General features: G+C 40.3%; 1 protein-coding gene across 6 annotated transcripts in view; it reads right to left on the reverse strand.

Moving 5' to 3' along the window:
• Positions 1-1,940: 1,940 nt before the first annotated feature.
• Positions 1,941-22,192, reverse strand: part of USP6NL (USP6 N-terminal like) — a 124,470-nt gene continuing 104,218 nt past the window's right edge. For all 6 annotated transcript variants that reach the window (XM_005489264.4, XM_014268650.3, XM_074538730.1 and 3 more), the window contains one exon: positions 1,941-15,193. In XM_005489264.4, coding sequence (XP_005489321.2) covers positions 13,725-15,193 — 1,469 coding nt within the window. In that variant the 3' untranslated portion in view covers positions 1,941-13,724. The remainder of the gene's footprint in view (positions 15,194-22,192) is intronic.

The following is a 22,192-nucleotide window of genomic DNA, read 5'->3' on the forward strand; positions in this document are numbered from 1 at the left end:
GTGCAGAGGTCAATCAGCCCACACAGTCTGTTCCCCAGAGATGGGTGCTATCAGTTCCTAAAGGTTTTGTATCCCAGTAGCTAAGTCATCACCCAGCCTTCCTAAAAGAGCATCTAAACAGTTTCTGTTCCCCCTTCCAAAACCCCTTTGTTTGGACTGCCCCATGGAAATATTTACTTTTCAGAGTTCATTTAGGAGCAGGAGCAAACCACAGCTGTTCCCATCGGCAAAGGTGAAGCCTGCTCAGCTGCAGGTCTAAAAAACCCATTTCAATTCTGCAATCCCCATTGAGAAGGTTTGATTGAGCTTGGTAATATTTAAGGTTAGTGTTAAAAATTAAAATCCTCCCATGTCCTCTGTCCCCTCCCTTGCCCAAAAAAAGTAAATCCAGAGCCTTCAGTAACTCTGAACAAAAATTTTAAAAGTTCATATAAAAAAAGAGAAAAGCATCTGGTTTGCTTTTTCTGGTTGTTTTTGGGGCTTTTGTTTTAATTCATCCAGTGAAATATATTTAACAGAATTATTTCAGAAAAATTTCTGACCAAAATCACCCAACCTCTTTAAAATGCATCACCCAGTGCCAGCAGGAGAGAGAGATGTTCTGAAAGAAAGAGAATGCTCTGTGTCCTTTTTATATGTCACCACCTGGGGTGTCTTCCCAGTCCACAGACAAGCTGTACTGATTCCTGTGCTGGAAACTCTGGACACTCTGGTGGAACAGCCAGTTCTTGCAGATCCCTCACACTCAGACAGGGATCTGTTTATGGAAACCTAAATCCCTTGGCTGGGCTCTGAAATTACTTAGAGCAGCTAAGAAGCCACTGACCAAACTCATTACAAATGTTGCTCATCTTCACAGGGTCATTTGGAGATGAGCAGATACTACTCACCTTTGGACTGTCACCAAAGCAATATTAATAATTATGAAAAATAGCTTGGGCTTTGCACGACATCACAAATCTAGAGCAACATGTCTGGAATTGGCCTTTCCTCAGTGACAAATTCTAAACAACAAACATTCATAACACAAGTCCATGAAGTATTGGCTGTAAAGGATAATAAATCCTCTGGCAATATGAGGAGGGTAACAAAGTCTTCCTGGTACAAGCATTGTTAACACTGTCTGTGCATTCCAATGGCAAGGGCAGCTGGATTCCCAGCTCTGGAGAAGGGTGTAAATAATTATTATGCAAAATTTTATGCAAAACATTCCTTCCAGATAAATGCTAGCTGAGCCATACACATGACTACTGTCTTGAAAATATTTACACCTGGAATAGGTGTAAGTATTTTAAAGAAATAAGATTTTTTTTCTTATATTTCATCTATAATATCTCTATATATCTCTACTAGCCAGAAAATGTATTCAATGCTGTTTCCCTCTCAAAATCATAACCAGGTTTTAATTCAGCTTGTCATGGGCAAGTGCCCACCCTATGGCTCAGTCCTCCAAGATGTTCTGACCCAGACTCTGAGGTCTTTGAATACTCAGGGTTATGATCAGTAAAACACTGACATCTGAGCACACAACCACATGTGGTGAGACAACAGAGTGAACTATTCTACAAAAATCACTGTATAATGTAGAGAAAGGAAAGCTAATCTGTCAGGAACAAGCAGTGCTGGACATGGCCTGTGGTACCTAACAAAATATGGAGTTTTGGGGAAAAAATAAAGCTCTTTCACCTGACAGCAAAAAAACCCCAAACCAAGTAGACACATAAAAAGTTGTGATCTGCAAAAAATACATATAGTTTAAGTACAACTACTTCAAAAAAAAGAAGAAAAAAAGATTGAAAAGCAGAGCAGGAAATGGCAAAGAGTTTCATTCGGGTTGAAAATAGAGACAAGTAATAATGGAGAGTACAAAATTCAATGAAAACTTTATAAACTTCAAGAATTCAGCATAATAAAGAAGGCAACTTGAAACAAAGAAATCCCAAGTGTCAGGTACAACTTTATTGTTGGACATTAATGTTAAAATTGTAAACACTGATATCAAAAGGCGACTTCATGTAATCGCATTAGTGAGAGACAGGAATTGGTGGGGCTTTTCCCAGCAGATTTCCCCAGGGAATAACTCTTGGCTCAATATTATTTAATATTTTATCAATGTTCTAGATGCTCATGTAAAAATTTCTGTAGATGACAAACAGATAAGATAGCAGACAAGCAGATGACAAACAGATAAGAAATTAGTTTTACAAAAGAAGCTGGGTTTGGGGTGGAAGTTTTTTTGTTGTTGTTTTGACTTTGGGGTTTGGGTTTTTTTGAAGGATCACAATAAAGGCAAATTGATTCAAACATAACTAAACACAAAGAAATCCTTCTGGGAATCAGGAAGATTTCAACAAAGAACTGGAAGCCAAAGCATTATGAATTCTTGTCTGCTGCTGTGGTGTGTTCTTATGTTCGTTAGTCTGTGCGCAGTCTGCCACAGTGGTCTCGATTCAACTGATCTTTGCTCGGGAAGAAAGGCTTTGTTTCATGGGTGCTTCATATTAACACAACTACTGAGCCAAAGTATGTGCATATGGCATTAAAAAATAATAAAACTGTAAAGACCTGTGATATGTAGCACAATCACCAGTCAAATAGCAGCAGTTAAATTCTCAATAGTTTGCAGAGACAAGACAGCAAATGCTCTTTGGAAGTCAGTGCTTTTGTAAATCCACTATCTACTCTGGAAATTTATTTTTCTAGACAATATTTAGGCTCCTCAGCTCTAAGTTTTAAGATGAGTCAGCTAGAAGCAGAGAACAGGAAGATGTCTAAGTTCCCTTGATTTGTTCCCATTTTTATGGCCAAATAATAGATGTATTCTTGAAAGTTTCTGCAACTCATAAAACCCACACCAAATATTGCTAAAACAGCCCAAACTCACAGGCAAGGCAGGTCAATGATTTCTCTCTAAATACAATGGGCACTCACAGCCTGATCCTGCCTGTCTAGGGACAAGTGATGACCTGAGCCGACAACCAAAGTCACAAACACAGATTTTACCTCATATGACAACTGTCCTTGACTAGGTTTAATTACCTATTAAATAATCATTGCAGTCTCACAGGACATACACTTGTTCAGCCTTTGTGCTCAGAGATGTTGCTGAGTGGCTTTTTATTATTGTTATTATTGTTATTTCTCTGAAAGAAGCCCAAGAGAAGTTGTCTCACTCTCATAAAGAGGTCTGGGTCCTCCATCTCTCACAAGCCTTTGTGGCATCTTTGTCCTTGATTTCAACATTCTTTGTATCTGACACCTCTGAACAAAAGATGTGAAGAACTTTCATAGATATTATAAGTTTCTTGAGGTTTGTTAGAATTAATACAATACATTTCCCTCCTGCTACATCTTTGCATTGTGCTGCCACTTCAAACACAGAGCCCACTTAGCTTCTCCTGGAAGACTTCAGATGTCAAGGCTCTGAGGGTCCTCTTGGAGCAGTTACAATAAAAATCTCATTTCAAACACAAGCTTTTAAACAACATCTTTACAGAAAAGACTCCCATTAAAATAACAAAAAAAAGTTTTTCAACATGAATTAATAAATGTATTCCAGAGCAACAGGTTCATCTATACTGAAGAGAGGAAAATATTTGGTATCCTACAGAAAAACTCAGGGAGAACCAACTTAGTTCTGTATTACTGAGAAGAGATAAAAGCATCATCCCACATCTGTGTATGCAAAAGAACCACAAACAAACAAACAAACAAACAGTGAAATTAAAGATTAAAGAAATGTAATTTAAAAGAAAAATGGAAATCAGACACAGGAAGAGCTGCTTGTACAGTGCCAACCCTGCACTGCACTGTATGAAATGTATCAATAACAGTTATGAAGACTTGCCCAAAGTTTTTAATCTCAGGCACCAAACATGCAAAGACTGATGGGGTTTTCACTGTGCTTATGGAAAATTCTCTCACACACAAATATCCCAGCTCTGCTGAGCTCAGTGGGCTTGTGCACTTTTTATTTATTTACAGTCTTGGAGGACTGATCTGCCATGGAAGGCTTTCCCCTTGAGGACAGGAGGAACTCTCCAGCTGCAAACAAGAAGCAGGAAAGTTGGGCAGGACCCATCCAAATCTGCCCCAGCCTTTGCTGTGGTTCTGTGCCAGGTGGTTTCTCAGGAGAGGGGCAGGGAGTGAACATCTCATGGGGACAACTCTCTGTGGATGAGAGGGGCAGCTCAGAGCTTGCAATAATCCGCCAAAACATGGCTGGGTTGACTTAAGAATTGGAAGAAAAGATCTGCACAGGACAAGGGCAGAAAAGAGAAGATCTGCACTTAATGGACAAGGGCAGAGAGTGCTTAAATATTTAAGAATGTTCTTCATAGCTTTGAATTCTAATAAAGATAATTAAGTATTCTAGCTGACATTCTAATAAAGCTTTTGGAATTCAAAGAGCCATTTTCATTTTCTTTTGTTAGCTCTCTGCAGTGAGAGGTTCAGGTATACCCACCTCAAAGCACCACCAGCATCCTCTAGGTCTGTTCAGCTCCTACCTGGGAGAGAAAGGAAGCAGGCAGTGGCTGAAAAACAATGCCCTGAACCACAAAATTAGTCCAAAAGGTCAGACTAGGCTTATCACAAGTGATAGGAAGTATTTGAGAAATTCTGTTCAGCAAAACAAAGTGCATTTACAAAGACACCTCAGGAATTAAATGTTGCAGAGCAGGGGAGGCACTTTACATCTTGTTAGGCTGACAAGCATTTATTATTTTTTCACAGCAAAGGCAAAAAAGCAAAGAGGGAATTTCTCCCTAAGCATCCCCATCATTAACACAGGAGTTAAAAATAAAAGGGCTGCAGGTTTTTCGTATAAACAACACTACCAACGAAGTGTCAGACAGAAATGCAGGCTGGGGAGGTTTTATAAAGTAGCTCAGATATGCTAATGGTAAAACTGATCATCTGGTAGATGCCAAGGATATAAAGACAGTTCTTACTTCCTTCCTCAGTGACATGGACATTGGCTTGAGAGGTTGGACACAAGACTTTGGCCTGCTTCAATAATTTAAAATAATTAAATGCAATTCCCTTATAGGAACACCATCATGGAAAATGCTCCTTCAGCATTTTCTGAACACTGTTTGCTCTTATGGCTGGAAACAATTCCAACCCCACAGCAATTCACTCCTACTGTATTGCTTAAAGAGAGAACTTCAGACAGCTCACCTTCCTTTTCTGAAGATAAACCCCTTAAAAATTACTTATACACCCCAATGACCTCCACAGGTCATGCTTGTAGATGGAAACACAGTCCTTGGTTTAGGCAAGGCATCTACTGAGTGGCCAACGTGCCAGCCAAGACTGTGCTGAGCCCTTCCAGCAAACAAGGATGTGCACACAAGGATGAACCCTCCTGCCTCCAGTGCTCAGGGGATACACCCAAGGTATCTTTGAAAAAGGCAAATCCAGTCCAACTACCTTGTTAGCAGCTGGCAGGTCTTTTCAAAGGTAAGCTAACTCTCCATCTTTGGATGGGTGGTTCAGTAATTTTCCTTTATTAATCCAAACCAAGGATAATTAGCAGTCATAGAAGTTTTCCTTCCCTCCTACAAGCCCCATTAGTCCAGCTGGAAAGGAAACTTGAGATCTCAGCTTAGGGTCATTTTAATATCAGAACATGATTCACTTCTAAAAGGGGTGGTAGAAAAGGGAGTCTGGCCTTCCAGTTAATAAGAAAGTAATTATCAGGGTTGCACAGAACATTATTCTGGAACTCAAAGGCCTCTGTAAGAAACCACTTAAATGAACAGGGAAAAACATCACCTGACCAACCCTATTGAGTGCAACATGAAGGTAATAATAAAAGTGATCTGCTTATGTGCCCAAAATCACATGTTCTGAAAGCATTTCAAAGCCTTTCAGACATAACATTTACAATGATAGATGTGTGCCCAGTGTGACACCCCACCCAGCCCCTGAAATCATGGGGTTTTATAATGGAATTTAAAGAGCAAAACTATTTTGTTCCTTTCTGAAGTTCGGCTACCAGAACTTTTCTCTGTGGGGAGCAGACAGAGCTGCAGAATTTCCAGCAGGTCAAGTCCACAGATGCTTAATTCCAGAATTTATGATTTTTCCCTCTCTTTTAGTATTTGGCAAAATTTGGACAGAGCAGGGAAGACCAGGAGATGTGGAAACTGAATATATGCTAAAGCTTTGTCTCAAAATAAATAAACCCCACAACCAGCACCCAGGAGGAGCCAGGAATACTTAGAGCAGACAAGGGGATAATTTCGTTCCCTGTCAGACTTGGTGTGCCCAACAGAGTTTCACCAGGAAGGCAATGGGAGCAGGCAGGATGGACACTGCCCACCTGGATGCACAACTGCATGGCAAAAGGCACACAGAGGTAAGTGCTGCACTTTTACACAGTCCACAGCAAAATCACAATGTACAGCATCAAAAAAGTTGGGGTACAGCTCTGTATTACTTCAGCAGCTGCAAATTGCTTTCTGTAGCTGTGGGAATACTCATTCCATGGCAAGGAGAGACCATTCCTTCTTTATTCACTATATGTGATGAAATATTTACAGAGAATTCTGTGCTCAGCCATCCAGCAAAGGCTGGCTTGCTCCTTTGTGCTGACCAGCATCAAATTGTCAAATCATGGACACAACCTCCCACACAAGCCAGATATCACTGGGGAAAAGAGCTCAGCAAAACCACTGATCATCCCAGCCCTTCCAATTAACAGCGTAACAGATAAGCACCTCTATCACTTATGATGATACAGGTGCTGCTCACAGCACAACCACCAGACAGACCTTTCTAAAGTGGCTTTTACACTCATAATTTCTGATTTATCATCTCCAAATAATGCACTTTGTCCCTTTTTCAGTGTTTTCTCCAAGGCAAAGTGACAGCACTGCAAATTGAAGACAGACTTTGAGAAGGATTGGAGAATGCAATGAATTGACACCAAGCATGAAGCTCATGACAGGCTGACACAAGAATTGAAGGAAAACTCATTCACTGGAGAAGCAAACAGGTGGACATCTCTACTGGAATTGAAAAACTCAGATGGAAAAAACCTGACACAACAAAACCTGGGGAACAAAAAGGGAGAGCACTCTGAAGGGTTTCAGGAGCTCCAGACACAAAGTTTGAACAAATGACATCGAAGAAATATCTTCTAACACAGTCACTTTCCTTGGAGACTGAAAGGTTGATTGGGTGAGCTGTCTCTAAGGAACAGAGGCCAAGAGGACTGTTCTAGAACCACTTTAATATAAACATGATACCCAGTTTGTTCTAGGTTACCTTCATGGGGCTTGTGTCCAGGAATTTGATACTGCTGAGTCCCAGAATGGACCAACTCCTCCTCCTCCTCCTCCTCTGAGAGCACAGGTTCTCCATGATGTGTTTCAGCCAGGACACTGCTGACCTTGAGGGCTGTGTGCAGTTTTAGGCACCGCAATGCAAGGGAGATATTAAACTATTAGACAGTGTCCAGAGCAGAGTAACCAGGACAGTGAAGGGTCTGGAGGCCACATGAGCACTGAAGGCACTTGGTCTGTTCAGCCTAGACTGAGGAGAGACCTCATTGCAATTACAGCTTCCTCATGAGAGGAAGAAGAGGGGCAGGCAGGTTCTCTGCCCTGTGGTGACAGTGACAGGGAATGAATGGCCTTAAGTTGTGCCAGGGGAGGTTTAGGTGGGATACCAGAAAAGGTTTTTCACCCAGAGGGTGTTTGGGCACTGGAAAAGGCTCCCCAGGGCAGTGGTCACAGCACTGAGCCTGGCAGAGTTCAATACGTGTGGACAATGCTCTCAGGGACAGGGTGTGACTCTTGGGGTGTCCTGTGCAGGGCCAGGAGCTGGATTTGATAATCCTTGTGGTTTCCTTCCCTGTGAAATTTCAGAGGAACAAAACCCCAGTGTTTCTAGGAACAAGCTTTACAAACTCACACCACAGCACTCCCAAAAGCTTAAGGCAGTTAAGCATCACCATGTTTGAGAACCAGCCCTTCTGCTCCAAAGCTGTTTTACTATAAACCACACACTGCTGCTGGGTTCAAGGGGAGCCTTGCACCAGCAAAGCTTTTCCACTTACCTGTACTGCAGAACTCCAGTTTTCATGCTGAGTGCTAAGGTGCCTGAAAATACCATCCAACCCACCTGATGGTAGCACTGGAGATCCACCATCAACCACTAAGATCAATTTACTACCTATGGAGTCATTCCCAGATCTGAGCTCTCTTTGGGGAAATATGGGAGTAGGGAAGTTTAAAAAGAGGCACAGATTAGACAAAGTGATCTAACAGACCTTCTGTTATTGAAGAAACCCAAATCCTAAGGGACAATACCATAAATTATTCTAAAGATACTCCTGAACTTACAAATACAATGATTGAAGTGGATGGTTTTAACCAAAAGCCAACTTCAGTTCTCCTAATTAAAGAGAGGAGATCAGGCACCCCAGTTCCCAGCCCAGGCCTCAATTCCTTACCTCATTTCCAGCAGAAAAATTTGACAAAAGAAATGCATTACCAGGAAACAGGTTATTTACTTAACCAAATCAAACATATTGGACTGGCAAGGCAGCTGTAGCTCCAAGCTGGCATGTGTCTGTGGCAGGACACAGCATTTTGCAAAAAGTTCTTCCTTGGCCTGTGTCTAATATGGTTTTTGGTGCTTGAAGCAGAAGCAAACTTAGACTTTGGATTCCACAGACTTGTACTAAAGTCTTCACTTTACAGTGTCCTTCACCAACTGCCAAATTAAATTGCTTTCTGTCAGGAATTACCCTTCTTGGAGAATTTCTGACCCACTGCAATACTGAGAATATAATTTTTGTTCCCTTAATTTGCACATAATCTAGAAAGGAAAAGCTGAAGAGGCAAACAGTAACCTCTGATATACAGCAGAAACAGCAGCAAAAAGGCATCACAAAGTCTCTGTAAAACATGTTGGCACATTACTAGAGAAAGAAGACAGAAGAATCACATCACACACAGCTCACCTTGACAAGGCTGACAATAAAATCAGTAAAACAAACAAACAAAAAAAGGAAGGAAGAAAAGTCAGAACAAGATAGCTTTGTTTTCTCATCACTCATTGTAAAAGTTCCATTGATTTTCTACTAACATATTAACTCCATAAGCACAAAGAAAAGCAGTTGGTGTGAGCAGAGGGAATCAAATCACTCAGGAGAGGGACCTACGTGTTCCCTGCTGCAGGAAGGAGCTCTCTTGGCACAAAGAACCCAGAAAATGGTGTCTTTCCCAGGATTTGGCAACCATTTAAAGGCTATTCCAAAATGACTGCAATTATATTTCCAATTTCAGTTGTTGGCCTAGTCATCTCTTCATTGCAACTCTGCCACTAAAAGCATTTGGATTGTCTTAATATTGCCCAAAAGAAAAGAGAAACTGCAGCAAATTATGCAGCAGCTTCATGCCATCTAAAGCTCCTCTAAAGAGGATCTCTAAGCAAGCATCTGAATGATACTTGGTTAAGTAGCTGTTAAACTGTAACTATGCTACATTTACAGAACTTTACAAAAATGCAGTATTTAAAGGACTACAAAAAAAGATTATATTTTCCTCTCACTGAAGTATGGAAAGTGGAATGTTCTCTGCTGGAAGTGAAACGGTGGGCGTTTGATGGCATATTTTAAATAGTATTCTTCTTTGTGCATGCAGTGTAATGCCACCCAAGGGGGAGATTAAAAAAAAAGTCTGCAATTTGCAAGTCCATTTCAAAGTCATATTGAGGATGATGTGAAATTCAGGATAGGATTCTTGAGAAGAATCTCCCTGGAAAATGTCTGTGTACCTCAGGGAAGCTTCAGGTTTGCTTCCCCACACTGGAAGGCTGTTCTGTCTTTTGACATTTCAATGTTGTTTACTGTTTGCATCTAATTTTGGAATTATTCTGTTTATTATAATGTTGTATCTTTGACTAGCAATAAGGTACTTCTGTTCTGCATCCTCCATGATTTCTAAAACTCTCTGGGTTTTTGCCTTGGAAGTTTACTGATAGTGGGGGTAGAACAGGTACTTCTACAACAAGGTATTCCTGCTGCTGACAGATACTGCAGAGGAACTGGCATTTACACACCTTGGCCATGAGAGAAACAGGACTGTCCACTCCAGTCTGGTAATTTTGAAACAATTGCAAACAATATCATGCTTTAAGGCTTTAGGCAGTGATCAGCAGGTGTAGGAGGGAATACTCTCCTTAACAGACTTCTGGCTGAACAGGTTTACTCTTTCCTCTGTGCTGCATTCCCTGAAGCATTACAGACTGGGCACAGCTGGATCTGGAGAAAGGGAAAGAATTTTCCTGAGGTCAGATTCTCTTCCTTAGCTGCCCAAGCAAGTGAATGTTTAGATTCAGATTCATCACCACATCTGATGCCAGAATCCTCCCTGGAAGGAGGAGCAGGGATGGCTTCTGTCTCCACTTGCAGTGCACAACATAACTTGGTTATCCAGGTAAGCAAGCACCTGGGTCTTGCCATCACATCCCACCCACCAAAAGGGCTAAGAGTACCAGAGATACCATCCTTCCTTTCTGCCATGGCCACAACAATTTGTACTGCACAAGACCAAATGCTTCAGTACCACACTGAAGTCATTAGATCTAATCTAGCACAGCACTCAAATGAAAGGAAAAGCAACCACAGCATATACCCAAGGCTCTTTCTTCTCCCTTTAAATCCTAATTGGTTTAATTTCACTAAATGTTTGCCATACAGAAGTTAGACATGTCTCCTTACTTAGTCCTCTGTGTTAATTCTCCAAATCCCTATGCTGAATTTGTCTCACACAAGGAAAGCCATGACAACTAACCTGGACAAGAAACTTACAGTTTATCCAGCTCAAAGCAGAGATCTTGGAAAATTATTAAACCACAGAAGAAAAAGAAGGTCTCAAATATTTTATGCTGGTACTTACCTCTCCACTGTTTTCAGGTCAAAGAAAACAGTGACAGCAAAGCTCTTGTGAGGTATCTAATCCAAGACACTGAGCTGAGCCCCTCCACCAGCAAGGCACTGGCACAGCTGGGTCTCCCTTCCCTCTGCAGCACCAAGTGGGTTTTGCTGCTGGTATGAATGGCAGACTCAAATCTGCCTGTACCCTGAGTCTGGTTTGTCCAGTTAAATGAAAATAAAAATGTGTTTTGCACTACAATCAGATGACACAAGGCTGGGTTGCTTTTCTTTTAAAAAAACAACTCAATAGCATCCTCCAAACATGTGAGAGACAGAAGCCACAGTCAAGACTATTATTTTGCACTTTGATCAATGCAACTTTGCAAATTCCTTATGCCAACAATTCTCTTTTAAACCGGTATTGGGTGAGATTATTAGAACAAAACCAGAAAACAATGATCACAGTTTATGCTCCTAGTTTTTGCAAATGACAGGTTAAGGTTTAGCCTGTGTAATAAACTATAATCAATAATCTTGCCACTTCTGCAATAATGCAAAAGCACTATATAGATTTTATCCACACTGCTTAGTCTAAAAATAAACATGTACAAATTAAATAGGATACATCATATATATACACATGATTCATTTATGAAAAGCAATTACTTGTGCTGAGAATAGCTAAAGTCCAGTTTGGAGCTAACCAAATAATTAAGAAGAAAGACAAAACAACATAAGCTTAATTATTATTATTTTAACATGTTAAAAATACAGTCACATCAAAATAGGGTACACAGTTATAAAACTGTTGCAGATGAAATAAGAAAATAGTGTGTATATATTTTATATATAAAAATCTACAGTATTTACTAATGCTGATACATATTTTTGAGCCTCAAGTTGTTTGCACAAATAAATTGTACAGCTTTGTTATGAATTACAGAACCATCATTAAACACTGAGATTATTACACTTAGCCACAATATTATATACATACATTTCTAAGCTGCTGTAAGCAATCAGAACTAAAGTAAGCCCAAGTCATATTTATCTTCACAATTTTAGTTTAGGATTTCAGTGTAGTGCTTGGCTACAGTTACTTCGCTGCAGTTTGCAATTTTTAAAATATAAAATTGCCCAGTTATTAAAAATTACATCAGACACATTATATACACAAAAAAAAATGTTTTGAAACATACTAAGTAAATGTTACTTCCATTTGTAAAAATTGTTTTACTTCTGTACCTTAAAACTTACAGAGCCAACCTGCAGCAATAATAGGCACTAAAGCTCATTCTTTAAAGGAAAAAAAAAATATCCATTTCTATGTTTTCAGTTAACAAACCTTACAAAACAAGAGGGAACAGGACAACCTTCCCAACTGGTGTTGATACCCATGTTCAGTACTTCAGTATTAGAGAAATCTCTGTTCAGCTCTCCAGGTGAGCCCCTCCTCTGCCTCAGCTCCTGGGGCGAGCTCAGAGCATCCTGCAGCTCACAGGGCTCCATCCCCCATGTGCCACTCCATCACCTGCTTCTAATTCCACCCCAATTCACAGTCAAAACAGAAAGGAAAACACAAAGGGGAAAAGGCTGCAAAGACTAATCAGGATTACTTACATCAGCAGGAGTTTGAGGTTCCTGTTAGCAACAGTCAGGGTCATTTTAGTGTAGAACACCGTGCAGTGTGAGCCTGACAGCACAAGCCCCACCTCAGACAGGAAACCACAATTTGGGGGGAAAAAGGGCAAAACACAACAAAATCCACTCAAGGGACACTGCAAGCTCACACAGCTCAGGGAATGTCAAGCTTGGAGCAAAGCTCAAACTCCTGCGTGCACTTCACAGAGGTGTCAACAAGCTGTGCAATCCTCTGATACCTGTGAGATTTGGCCCTGCAACCAGTTTGAGTCTGACAGCACAGCGTGGCAGAAAGTGAAGGGTGCAGCACCATTTCTGTATCTGGCATTAGGCTCACTGTGCTCCAGTCTTTTGCATACAGAATGACATTCTGAAGGTAGGTTTGGGTGAGAAGGTACAAATTCTCCATTTTTGATGCACTTAAAGAACTCCTATACACTGCCCTGAATTTAAGCACCATTTCTTAGCCAGATTAGAGAGACATTTTTGGCTATCTGCTTTTTCCTGCCTGCTCCTTCCTGCTGAGGAAAATGACAAACAGTAGTCAAAGGAGAGGAAATTAACTCTCACATATGATTAAATTAATAATCCCAAAGCATCTCTCCTGCCCAGAACAGATACTGGGATGCTGAGGCAGCTGTATAAAAATGACAGAAATTGCCATTCAAAATGAATGGCTTCTCAAATAAATTACAAAGAAAAAATTAATATGAAATAAAAGTACTTCACAAGCTTTGCCCAAAGTTAAATGCATTTAAATTTAAACTCTTTAGCTCTTTTCCATACGAGTTTGTGTACTGTAAGCGCACACTCACACAGGCACACACGCACACATCTGTACAGTGCATTAACAATGTCAGTCAAAACTTTTCAGTGTGTTACAGGTTTTAGGCAGAAGGATTGTAACACGAGTTATTTAAAATGTAAGGAGCGACGACAGCATGAACCACGTGATGGATATGAGCTTATTGCTATGTCTATGTGCATTAGATCACTTCCAGTAGCTTCCATGCAAGTCCAAGAACTCCACCAGCTTTCAAGCAAAGTCTGAAACATCTCTGAAGAAGTGTCGTTATTTTTGAACTCACACGAACCATCCACATTCCAGAGAACTGAGGAGGACTACTACTAACACAGTACTGTTCAACTGGTTTTGGTTCTTGCCACTTTACTAAGCACAGCCAGATTCTCAGAGAAGCACAGACTCATGCACAGACTCATGCACAGTCAGATGCACAGACAATCCATCAGTTCTGCTCCGATAGTGCTGGGCCTGAGCTGACGCGCTGGCATATTGGTACTGTGGGGAGCCATTCTCTTCCAAGGCTGGGGAAGTCCTGTATCTCACTGGACTATCCACAGAAACAGCAGGAAGACTGTGCTCATGTAGAGGTGTTTGCTGGAAATGCTGGTACTTCTGGAAATGATCCAAGTGGCCTTTGTTCAGCTCTTGGCCCCAGGGCTGCCTGTAGGGCTCGTGTCTGTAGGCGTAGGCGGCGTCCGGCCACTTCCTCTCCTCTGGTAAATAATCTGCTGGGGGGATGATGAACTTGACACCTGGGGAGGACCTCGAGTTGCTGGTGTAGGCATCAACAGGAGCGACTTCTGTCTGGGCAGGGACTGCTGGAAGAGCATTTTGGCGACTGGCAGGATAGGAATTCATCTGCAGTTTATTTGGGGAATAATCTACTGGCATAAAAGGAGCGTATGGCCGTCCAGAGGGGCTGGGCCGATTCCCGTGGTAATGCAGAGGTGCAGAGCTTGCATTGCCTGTACTGGAAACATGCTTTGGAGAATTCCCATAGTAAGTAGGGGGATTACTATAACCTGGCAGTGGCTGCTTGACATTCAGTCCATGAGATGGACCATCAGACTGAGATGCATATTTTGGAGATCTGGGTTGTGAAGTGAAGGTGTAATTGTTGGGTATTTTTAATGGAGCTGGTGCTTTTTCCATTTGCTTTCTTGGACTATTAGAAAATGCTACATGCCTAGGACTTTGTGGATGAGCTCTCTCAAGCATCTCTTCAACAACATTCTCATTCTCAGTTTCATCCTCTGAAACATTGTCATACTGAGATGCATTAGACCCTCGCTTACCTTCATCAGCATCCAAAACCCTCACCTTTTGCTTTACATTCAAAGGCTGCATTTCTCCAGGACTTGGTGGTGGGCCCATACCAGAATGGTTTACTGGCCTCCCTTTCACCTCTGCAGTGAGTTTCATTGTCTTTTCCATTATTTTGACATCAGATGGTTTATTCCACTTAGGTACAAATTCCCTTCTTGTGTTGGAAGTAGCATTAGAATTCTGATTAGCAGCTGCATTATTGTATAGACTTGAGTTGTCTTGCTCTGCTGGCTGAGGCTTTTTTCTGGTATCCACCTCATTCTTAGGCAAACTGTTTTGTGTCTCTGCTGGTCGAATCTTTTGCAGTTTTAAGGAAGGTTTCTTTTCCACAGAATTAATTCTTTTTCGGTTATTTGGTGAACTTTCTGATTCTTCTTCTGTGGATAGTCTTCTCTCTGTCCTTTGTCTTGCTGCTTGTGTCCCAGTACTGTTCTGTCCATTAAGCATTGGAGTGGAGTTAAGCACAGAAGGCAGAGGTCCTGATGGAATCTGCCCCAGTGGCTTCTTTGGAAATTCATCTTCTTTACCTAAAACAAGAACAGGAATAACATAAATTCACATTTGTGCAGAAGCCTTCTTTGATCTGTTTGTCATGCAAGCACAAATAGCTGGAAATAACTGGGCTTCTCTCTGGGTCACCGTTCTGCTGAACACCTTAAAGCTTTTTCAGTACACTGACATCAAACACAGATTTTCTTTAGCCTCTCATCCCAACCTTCCTGTAGGATCCAACCCATCCTAACCTGTAGGAAGTTATTCCTTCCAAGAGCTGATGCACTCTCACCAAGCTTTTGCTCTATCATGACACTGCTGAAAAAACCCCAATTTTCCTAGATGGCATGTTGGTACCTACTCTGTATGGAACCCTCCTCACATTGTTACATTAAGCAAACTACTTTATCCACTTTAAAAATCCTTCCCAATATCACTCTCCCATTGGATTGTTTTCCATTCATTCATCCTCTAATGTTCACCTCTAGCAAGCCACACCACCAGCTCCTCCCTCACATGCACAAAGTTCCCAGATTACATCTTTGAACTGTCTCTCACTTCAGCTTTTGGTGAAGCTCCTCATTAACACAATTAAGACTTTGTTCCCCTCAAACCCTTTCCTGCCTGGAAATTTCATCCTCAGTATGAAAAACCTCCATAAAGGGCTCTATACACAGAATCTTTTTTCCAGTTCAGTTTTTTATCAATACAGAACAACTGAAGCAGCCGACACCAATCCTGGCTACGTCATGGTTTCAATTGAGTATTCCATGGGCGGGTTTTGCAGGACACAAGGACATCATTTACAGAACAAGGACATGACTGGAAAGTTCTCCCAGACTGGAGCTCAACACATTGCAACACCAAGCGTTAAACATCAACAATGTGGGGACCCAGAGCAACCCACAGTGACATACAGAAACAATGAAGAAGTGTTTCATGGCTCAATGCTGCTCACAGAACAATTCACATCAAATTTTCTACTGCAATCCTTCTCCTCAGCAGTCAACACCCTCCATAATCACAGCTAAAGTATTTTATCATATCTACTTGCATATAACTTATTTAATTGTGTAATCCATTACTTTCCCATTATAAGAAGAAAAGGTCATGCACTTCTCATTAAATGTATTAATCTAGATTTAATTCATTTGATGTTCAGCATTAAAAAAAAAACAACACAATAGTTTTAAAGTCAGCATTACCAAACAAGTCCTATTCACTGTGTATCTATTTTTAAACAGAAGCTTTGTTGTAAAGAGGAAAAAAGAAATGGCTACCCTTGCTTAAATGCTATGCAAAATAAATTATATAAAATGGCTGTTGGTAAAATAATTTTGTCTAATCCCTACTTCTTCCTAAGGCAAGGACTGTAGAATCTCTTCCCATCAGAGATCAGAGTTAGCATCTCACTTTCTAGCTATTTGTAATTTCTCTTTGTTTGTCTATAAGGGTTCCCAGGAGTGAATAACACAAGTGTCTCTCCCTGACAAGGGCTGTAGTCACAAGTGAGCTATGTTCATTTACACAGGCATGAGCAGGAGCTCAATCTTTGGTGAGGCTCCTGATACAGACACACTGAGGAAAGCCAGCAGCCAAGGTGACTGTTATTTGTTATAACAGTGAACAAACTACCAGCACGGATCCGTGGCTGTATAAACAAAAGGAAAACTGAGTTTGAGGCCAGACAGGAGGACAGCAGAGAAGAACACAATGGTGCCATCACAACAAGATAACTAAATAAATCACTTAATAGAAACAGCCTAGCTTTGCCAAACAATTAAGTAGTGTTTTCTTGACTTTTCTTTGTAAGGGCCAAAGGTCATATGGAAACCTAAAACCTACCCTTTGATTCAGAAACAACTTCAGAAACCTCACTTCACACACAGCAAACAGTGGGGCCAGGCCTCAGCACTAGGCTCCAGTGAGTGGCCCTTGGAATTCCAAGTCTGATGTTTGGTCTCTTTCCATATGGGCCCCCACTATTCCCAAATAAAATCTGGAACAGGGCTCTCAGACCTGCACCCCCCAGCAAGGGAGTGTTCCTCCACTGGAAGAACAGATAAGGGGACAAAGGAAGGAGTTGCATGGATGCTGTAAAAGAGGTGATTCAACAGCTCTGCAATACACTGGCTGCTGCAACAGCATCTCCAAAATTGTCCTTCAGCCTTTATGAATAGGAGTTCACTTTCTGAACTTGCTTCTGTTTGGCAAGAGGCATTTGTATAATTTAATTCCATCTGCATCTTCGAATACACCATTAGGCAAAGCTGACGATCTTGTCTCCTAAATAAAAGTGAATTTTGCACATAATAAATATTCCTGCTACTTAAACCATAGATTGTAGTGCTTTCAGTCTTACTAATCTTGAATGTGAAAATAGCATGAAGTCTGCTATTAAGAAACAATACTTTGGTACATACAAAATACACACCAAAAACCTGCTATCTAAATCATACAGAACTAATCTTTACGGGCTGCTAATCCATTTACAGCCTCCAGGAGATCCAAAGTAGTTATGGAACAGCACAAGAAAATGGTTCTGCAGCATTGCTAAATTATTTAATTTCTGTCCTTGTACAGAAAACATGTTTTAGAAAAAGTGTTTACTTTCTTCCACACTTTAAGTTAAAATATTCTAGTCACATATACAAAAACCTGAAGACCAGTCCCTCTGGTAGCTGTAATGCTTCCTTCATTTGTCCAGGGTCATCAAAAACATGAACTGATTTATTTTCTCACAGCTTTTGCTCTAAGAAATGTCTACAGAGCAATAGGAGATCCTTTAAATATACCAGGTTGCACTATAAAGGTGGGGTTTGTGTGAGGTTTTGGTTTTTAATTTCACACACTTAAGGTTTCCTAATTACCATTAAGCTCTAATAAACCCAAGTGAGAATACTGCAGACATTTTTATTGAATTCTATCAAGGCTGCTTTGTGTCACCTTTCCTTCTAATTTCAGGGTAAAGGAACACTCTACAGCCAGGCATGTGTGGCCTGCATGGTCTGGATGATGTATCCTGTAACATGGATCACAGCTGTAACATGACTATCAGAGAAATCTTGCCATGTCTGTAGTGAAATTGTTAGAATTCAACATTAATTCACATCCTGAGTAACAAGGAAAATGTTGCAAGAGAGTAATTCATCTAGAAGAAAACCTCTGCATTTGAACAGAACAATCCTGTGTTTATAGGCTGGTAACACCAAAGCTCAGTGCTGTCAGGGAAAACAAAACACAGAACAATGGAAAAAGGCTCAGTGGGGAAAAGAAGAAATACAGGTTAAACCTCAGCCATAGAACTTCCACAAAACTTGGTTTGACTTGACCTTGGATGCCAACAAGGGGCACTGGTTGCTCAGTCACCCACATCTGCCTGTGGAAACAAGCAAGGCCACACTGCTGGAGGAACCAAATCAAGGCTACCAGAACAGCCTTGCTCTGGTCCAGAGGTGCTCCAGCACTGATCACCTCCAGCCATGAAAAGCACTGAGAGGAAAGGAATTGTGAAAGGATCTAAAAAGACATCTGGTAAACTAATCACCTTCTAAAGGAAATTCTTTGAAACTGCAAAATGGCTCCTTAATTCTAATTGAAGTATAGAGATCATACATAAATACCTATACACACACAGAGTTGCTACTTCCAGTGAAACAAGGAAAAAACAAACAAACAAAAAACAAAAAACCCAAAACCAACCAACCAAACAAAAACCAACAAAAAACCCCAAAAACAACAACAAAAAACTCAAACTCCTGAAGTTCCAAAAAAGTTCACAAAATAAACAAGTAGAGGATAACCAAATTACCACCATGCACATGACTGCAATGGGACACTCCTCAAATGCACAAAGAGCATGCCAACTGTGTTTGGGAATGCTTTAAGCAGTCCAGTATCAGCAATAACAGCAAAAAACCCATGATGCTGCATGCAAGCAAGAAAGAAAGAAAATAGATCATAAAAGCAAAAAGCTGGGGATAAGAAACCATAATGCAAAAGCAAACAAAAGAAACCAAGGCACAACAAACATCTCTACCTGAAGAGGAACACAAACAGCTCACCAGAGAAGCATGCAGAAGCACCAATTCCTTCAAGCCCCATTGCTTTTATCTAACATTTTCCCACTCCAAATCTGCCTAAAGCCTCACACACAGCTCTCAACCATCTCCTGTAGTACTTCAACCACACTCACTGTTCAAACTCCTCAGATCTGAGCAGGAAGAAATTTTAGTTGGATGTTTTAAAGGAAATTCAATTGAGTATCTGTTTGTGTTGCTGATCCAAGATCTGAGTTAATTCACTGTCTGGACATATCTGTCTGACTGAGAAATGGAGAAACTGTCCAATTCTGTAAGAAGTACTTTTGGGACAAGTGCTTTTCTGTACAATCTGTGATGTTTACAAACAAGAATTGAAAGCATTTTAAAACCAGAAGTTAAGACAAAGTCTAGTTCAGCTGTGACTGTTTTGACCTGTGCAATAATCAAAATGTCCCTTTGTCCTTCGAAGCAATCAGGGCAATGAGATTTTTCCCAAGCTGCCAGTATTCCTGTGAGATATGGATGTCTCTACTTTCATCCTTCTTCCTTCCTTCAACAGAGTAGATTTCTAGACAGTTTAGTCACTGGCTTTTCCCAAACACAAGCACTATAATAGCTTGTATCAGTTTACAGAGCAGCAACTATAGATTTTCTATTTTTCCTTTAAAAGAAAGGTAGTGATTTAGTTGGCTTCTGTGCAATATAGCATAAAATAAACAAACAACAAAGGAAACATGGTGAAAAATGGGTGAGGAAGGAGAGCAATGGAAGTAGAGGGAGACAACTTAAGCAAAACAAGAACAATCAGGTCCTTGCTCGCTGTTGGCAAACATATTCCCTGACATGAAAAGGAGCAAAGCAAATACAAGCAGATCTGACTGTTCCCCAAAAGATAAGAAATTAAAGAAAGTTTGCCTCTCTTTACTTCCTCTGCTCAAACAAGCCTTGGCCACCACCCAGTGGAAGTGGATCTGCACTACAAGACTTTCAGAGATAATTGCTCCAGGAGGCACTAACAGCCTCGTGCAGCAGACATATAATTGGAGTAAAGTGCTTTAAGTGCTCTCTCCGGTGAATAACAGTCTAGGCCTTAATTTCAGCACCAGAATACATGCACTTTGACTGCTCTAACACAATTTTCAAGGATAGTAATGGCCATAAAAAAACACCTCTTAAAATGACAACTTGAAATTTTGTGTTTATTTTCGACCAGTGACATCCCATCTTCTTCAGTTTACACGACCAAGAGAATTTTAAAGAAACTTGAGTGCCTGCACTAGAAGCTCTAGCTGCTGTCTGAAAGTCAACCTCTGCTCCTCCTTCCTTCATATGCCATCGTTGGCAGAGGAGTTGCTAAATGAAATAATGCTGGACAACTTGAAGGGAGAACTAAAAGCACTGTGTGCCTCTCTTGCAGCTGTGTCACTTTTATGGTACTGACAGGAAGGAAAAGTTATTTTATAAACAACTGCATTCAGATAAACAACAGAAATCTTAACAGGTTTGGTCATTAGCCAGAAGATACAGGTGATCAGCTACACATCTGTAAAGTGCCCTTGCAAAAAAGAAATTTCTAAAATTAACCACTGCTTCACATTCCTAATTCCACATTTCTTCCAGAAAATTTATTTCCTTGAAAAGTCAGTTTTAAACAGCAATGTGAGCAATGACCAACACAACTATTTGGATCATGTGTTTAAAGATCATGCAAGTTTTAAGCATAAAGATCTTTAAATGATGCAAAGCCAAAGTCTAAATCTAAGGAATATACTAACTGTATTAGTATAACTCCACATATTATTAGTTCATAGTATTGTAAAGCAGTTGCATCACACAAAAAACAAGGCAGAAAAAAATAATTTAGTTTATTAAAGCATGGAGTGCATAGTCTGAAATAGCTACTTGTGTATTCCTGAAGTACAAGAGAAAAATCCAAAATTCCTCTGAAACAAAACACAACCAAAAGAAAGACACCATCAGAAACAGGAAAGTCAAGCTGATTTACATATTTCTATTGCTTTGGCTGCCAGAAGGCTCATTAACAGGAGAGAACACACATTATTTAATAGATTACTGAGGTAGTATACAGTTCTACATTATCACTGATGACTGTGTAAAATAGATCATTGAATAAAAGATATAATAAATTTAATAACTTCAAAGATAAACATCAGATAAACATTTTTAAATTTATGGCAAATGCAAGATTCAAACTTTGCTGGTTTTCCCCAAATACAGAAAAGATTAGGAAAACTAAAAGAGCAGCAGTTTAAAGCTGGTTTTAATCACAAGGACACAGGCAGATTCCAAATTTGCCAATATTGCTTTAAAATTAAGCTACAAGACCTTTGTCTTTGATTTAATGCCTTCAGCAGCTGCAAAGTCTGGTAAACTTTCAGTGATAAAAAACCAACCCAGGAGCCCCCTGCCCACCCTTTTCAGGACCCTTATATGAAAACACAGGTGAGAAACTGTGTCAAGAAGGGACCTGAGGGGCTTCACACCCTGAAAATGGGCCTGGCTGTCTTGTTTACAAAACACTGGATTAATAAACTATTTTCAGCAACATATTTTTAATATGGAACTTTCACTGGTAAGCACTTCTGTTTATTAAAGTCAGACACTATAAAAATCTATCCATATATAAATATTGTTTATTGAGCATTGCATTATTCATGTAGTCCTACAGGAAAAAATTACAGCAAAGCTAGAAATTGTATCCATATCTTGTGAGCATTTATAGAATTTAGCTGCTGTTTTAAATAAGAGAGAAGGAAAGAATTTGCATCAAGGAATTCTGGAAATCAATGGTGTATACCAAGAAAACTTTTCACATTATGGTCTTAATATCACCCTTGAATTAAGGAAGAGATGGTTGAATTTACATTGGATCTGACTCCAGGAGAAAATGTAAAGTCACACAGATTTAGATGAGAGTATTCTTCAAGAACCAACCATGGTGTGGGCATCCTTCACCATGTTCCAGGCAAT

The sequence above is a fragment of the Zonotrichia albicollis genome, chromosome 4 (assembly GCF_047830755.1).
Source record: "Zonotrichia albicollis isolate bZonAlb1 chromosome 4, bZonAlb1.hap1, whole genome shotgun sequence".
Lineage (NCBI taxonomy): Eukaryota > Metazoa > Chordata > Aves > Passeriformes > Passerellidae > Zonotrichia > Zonotrichia albicollis.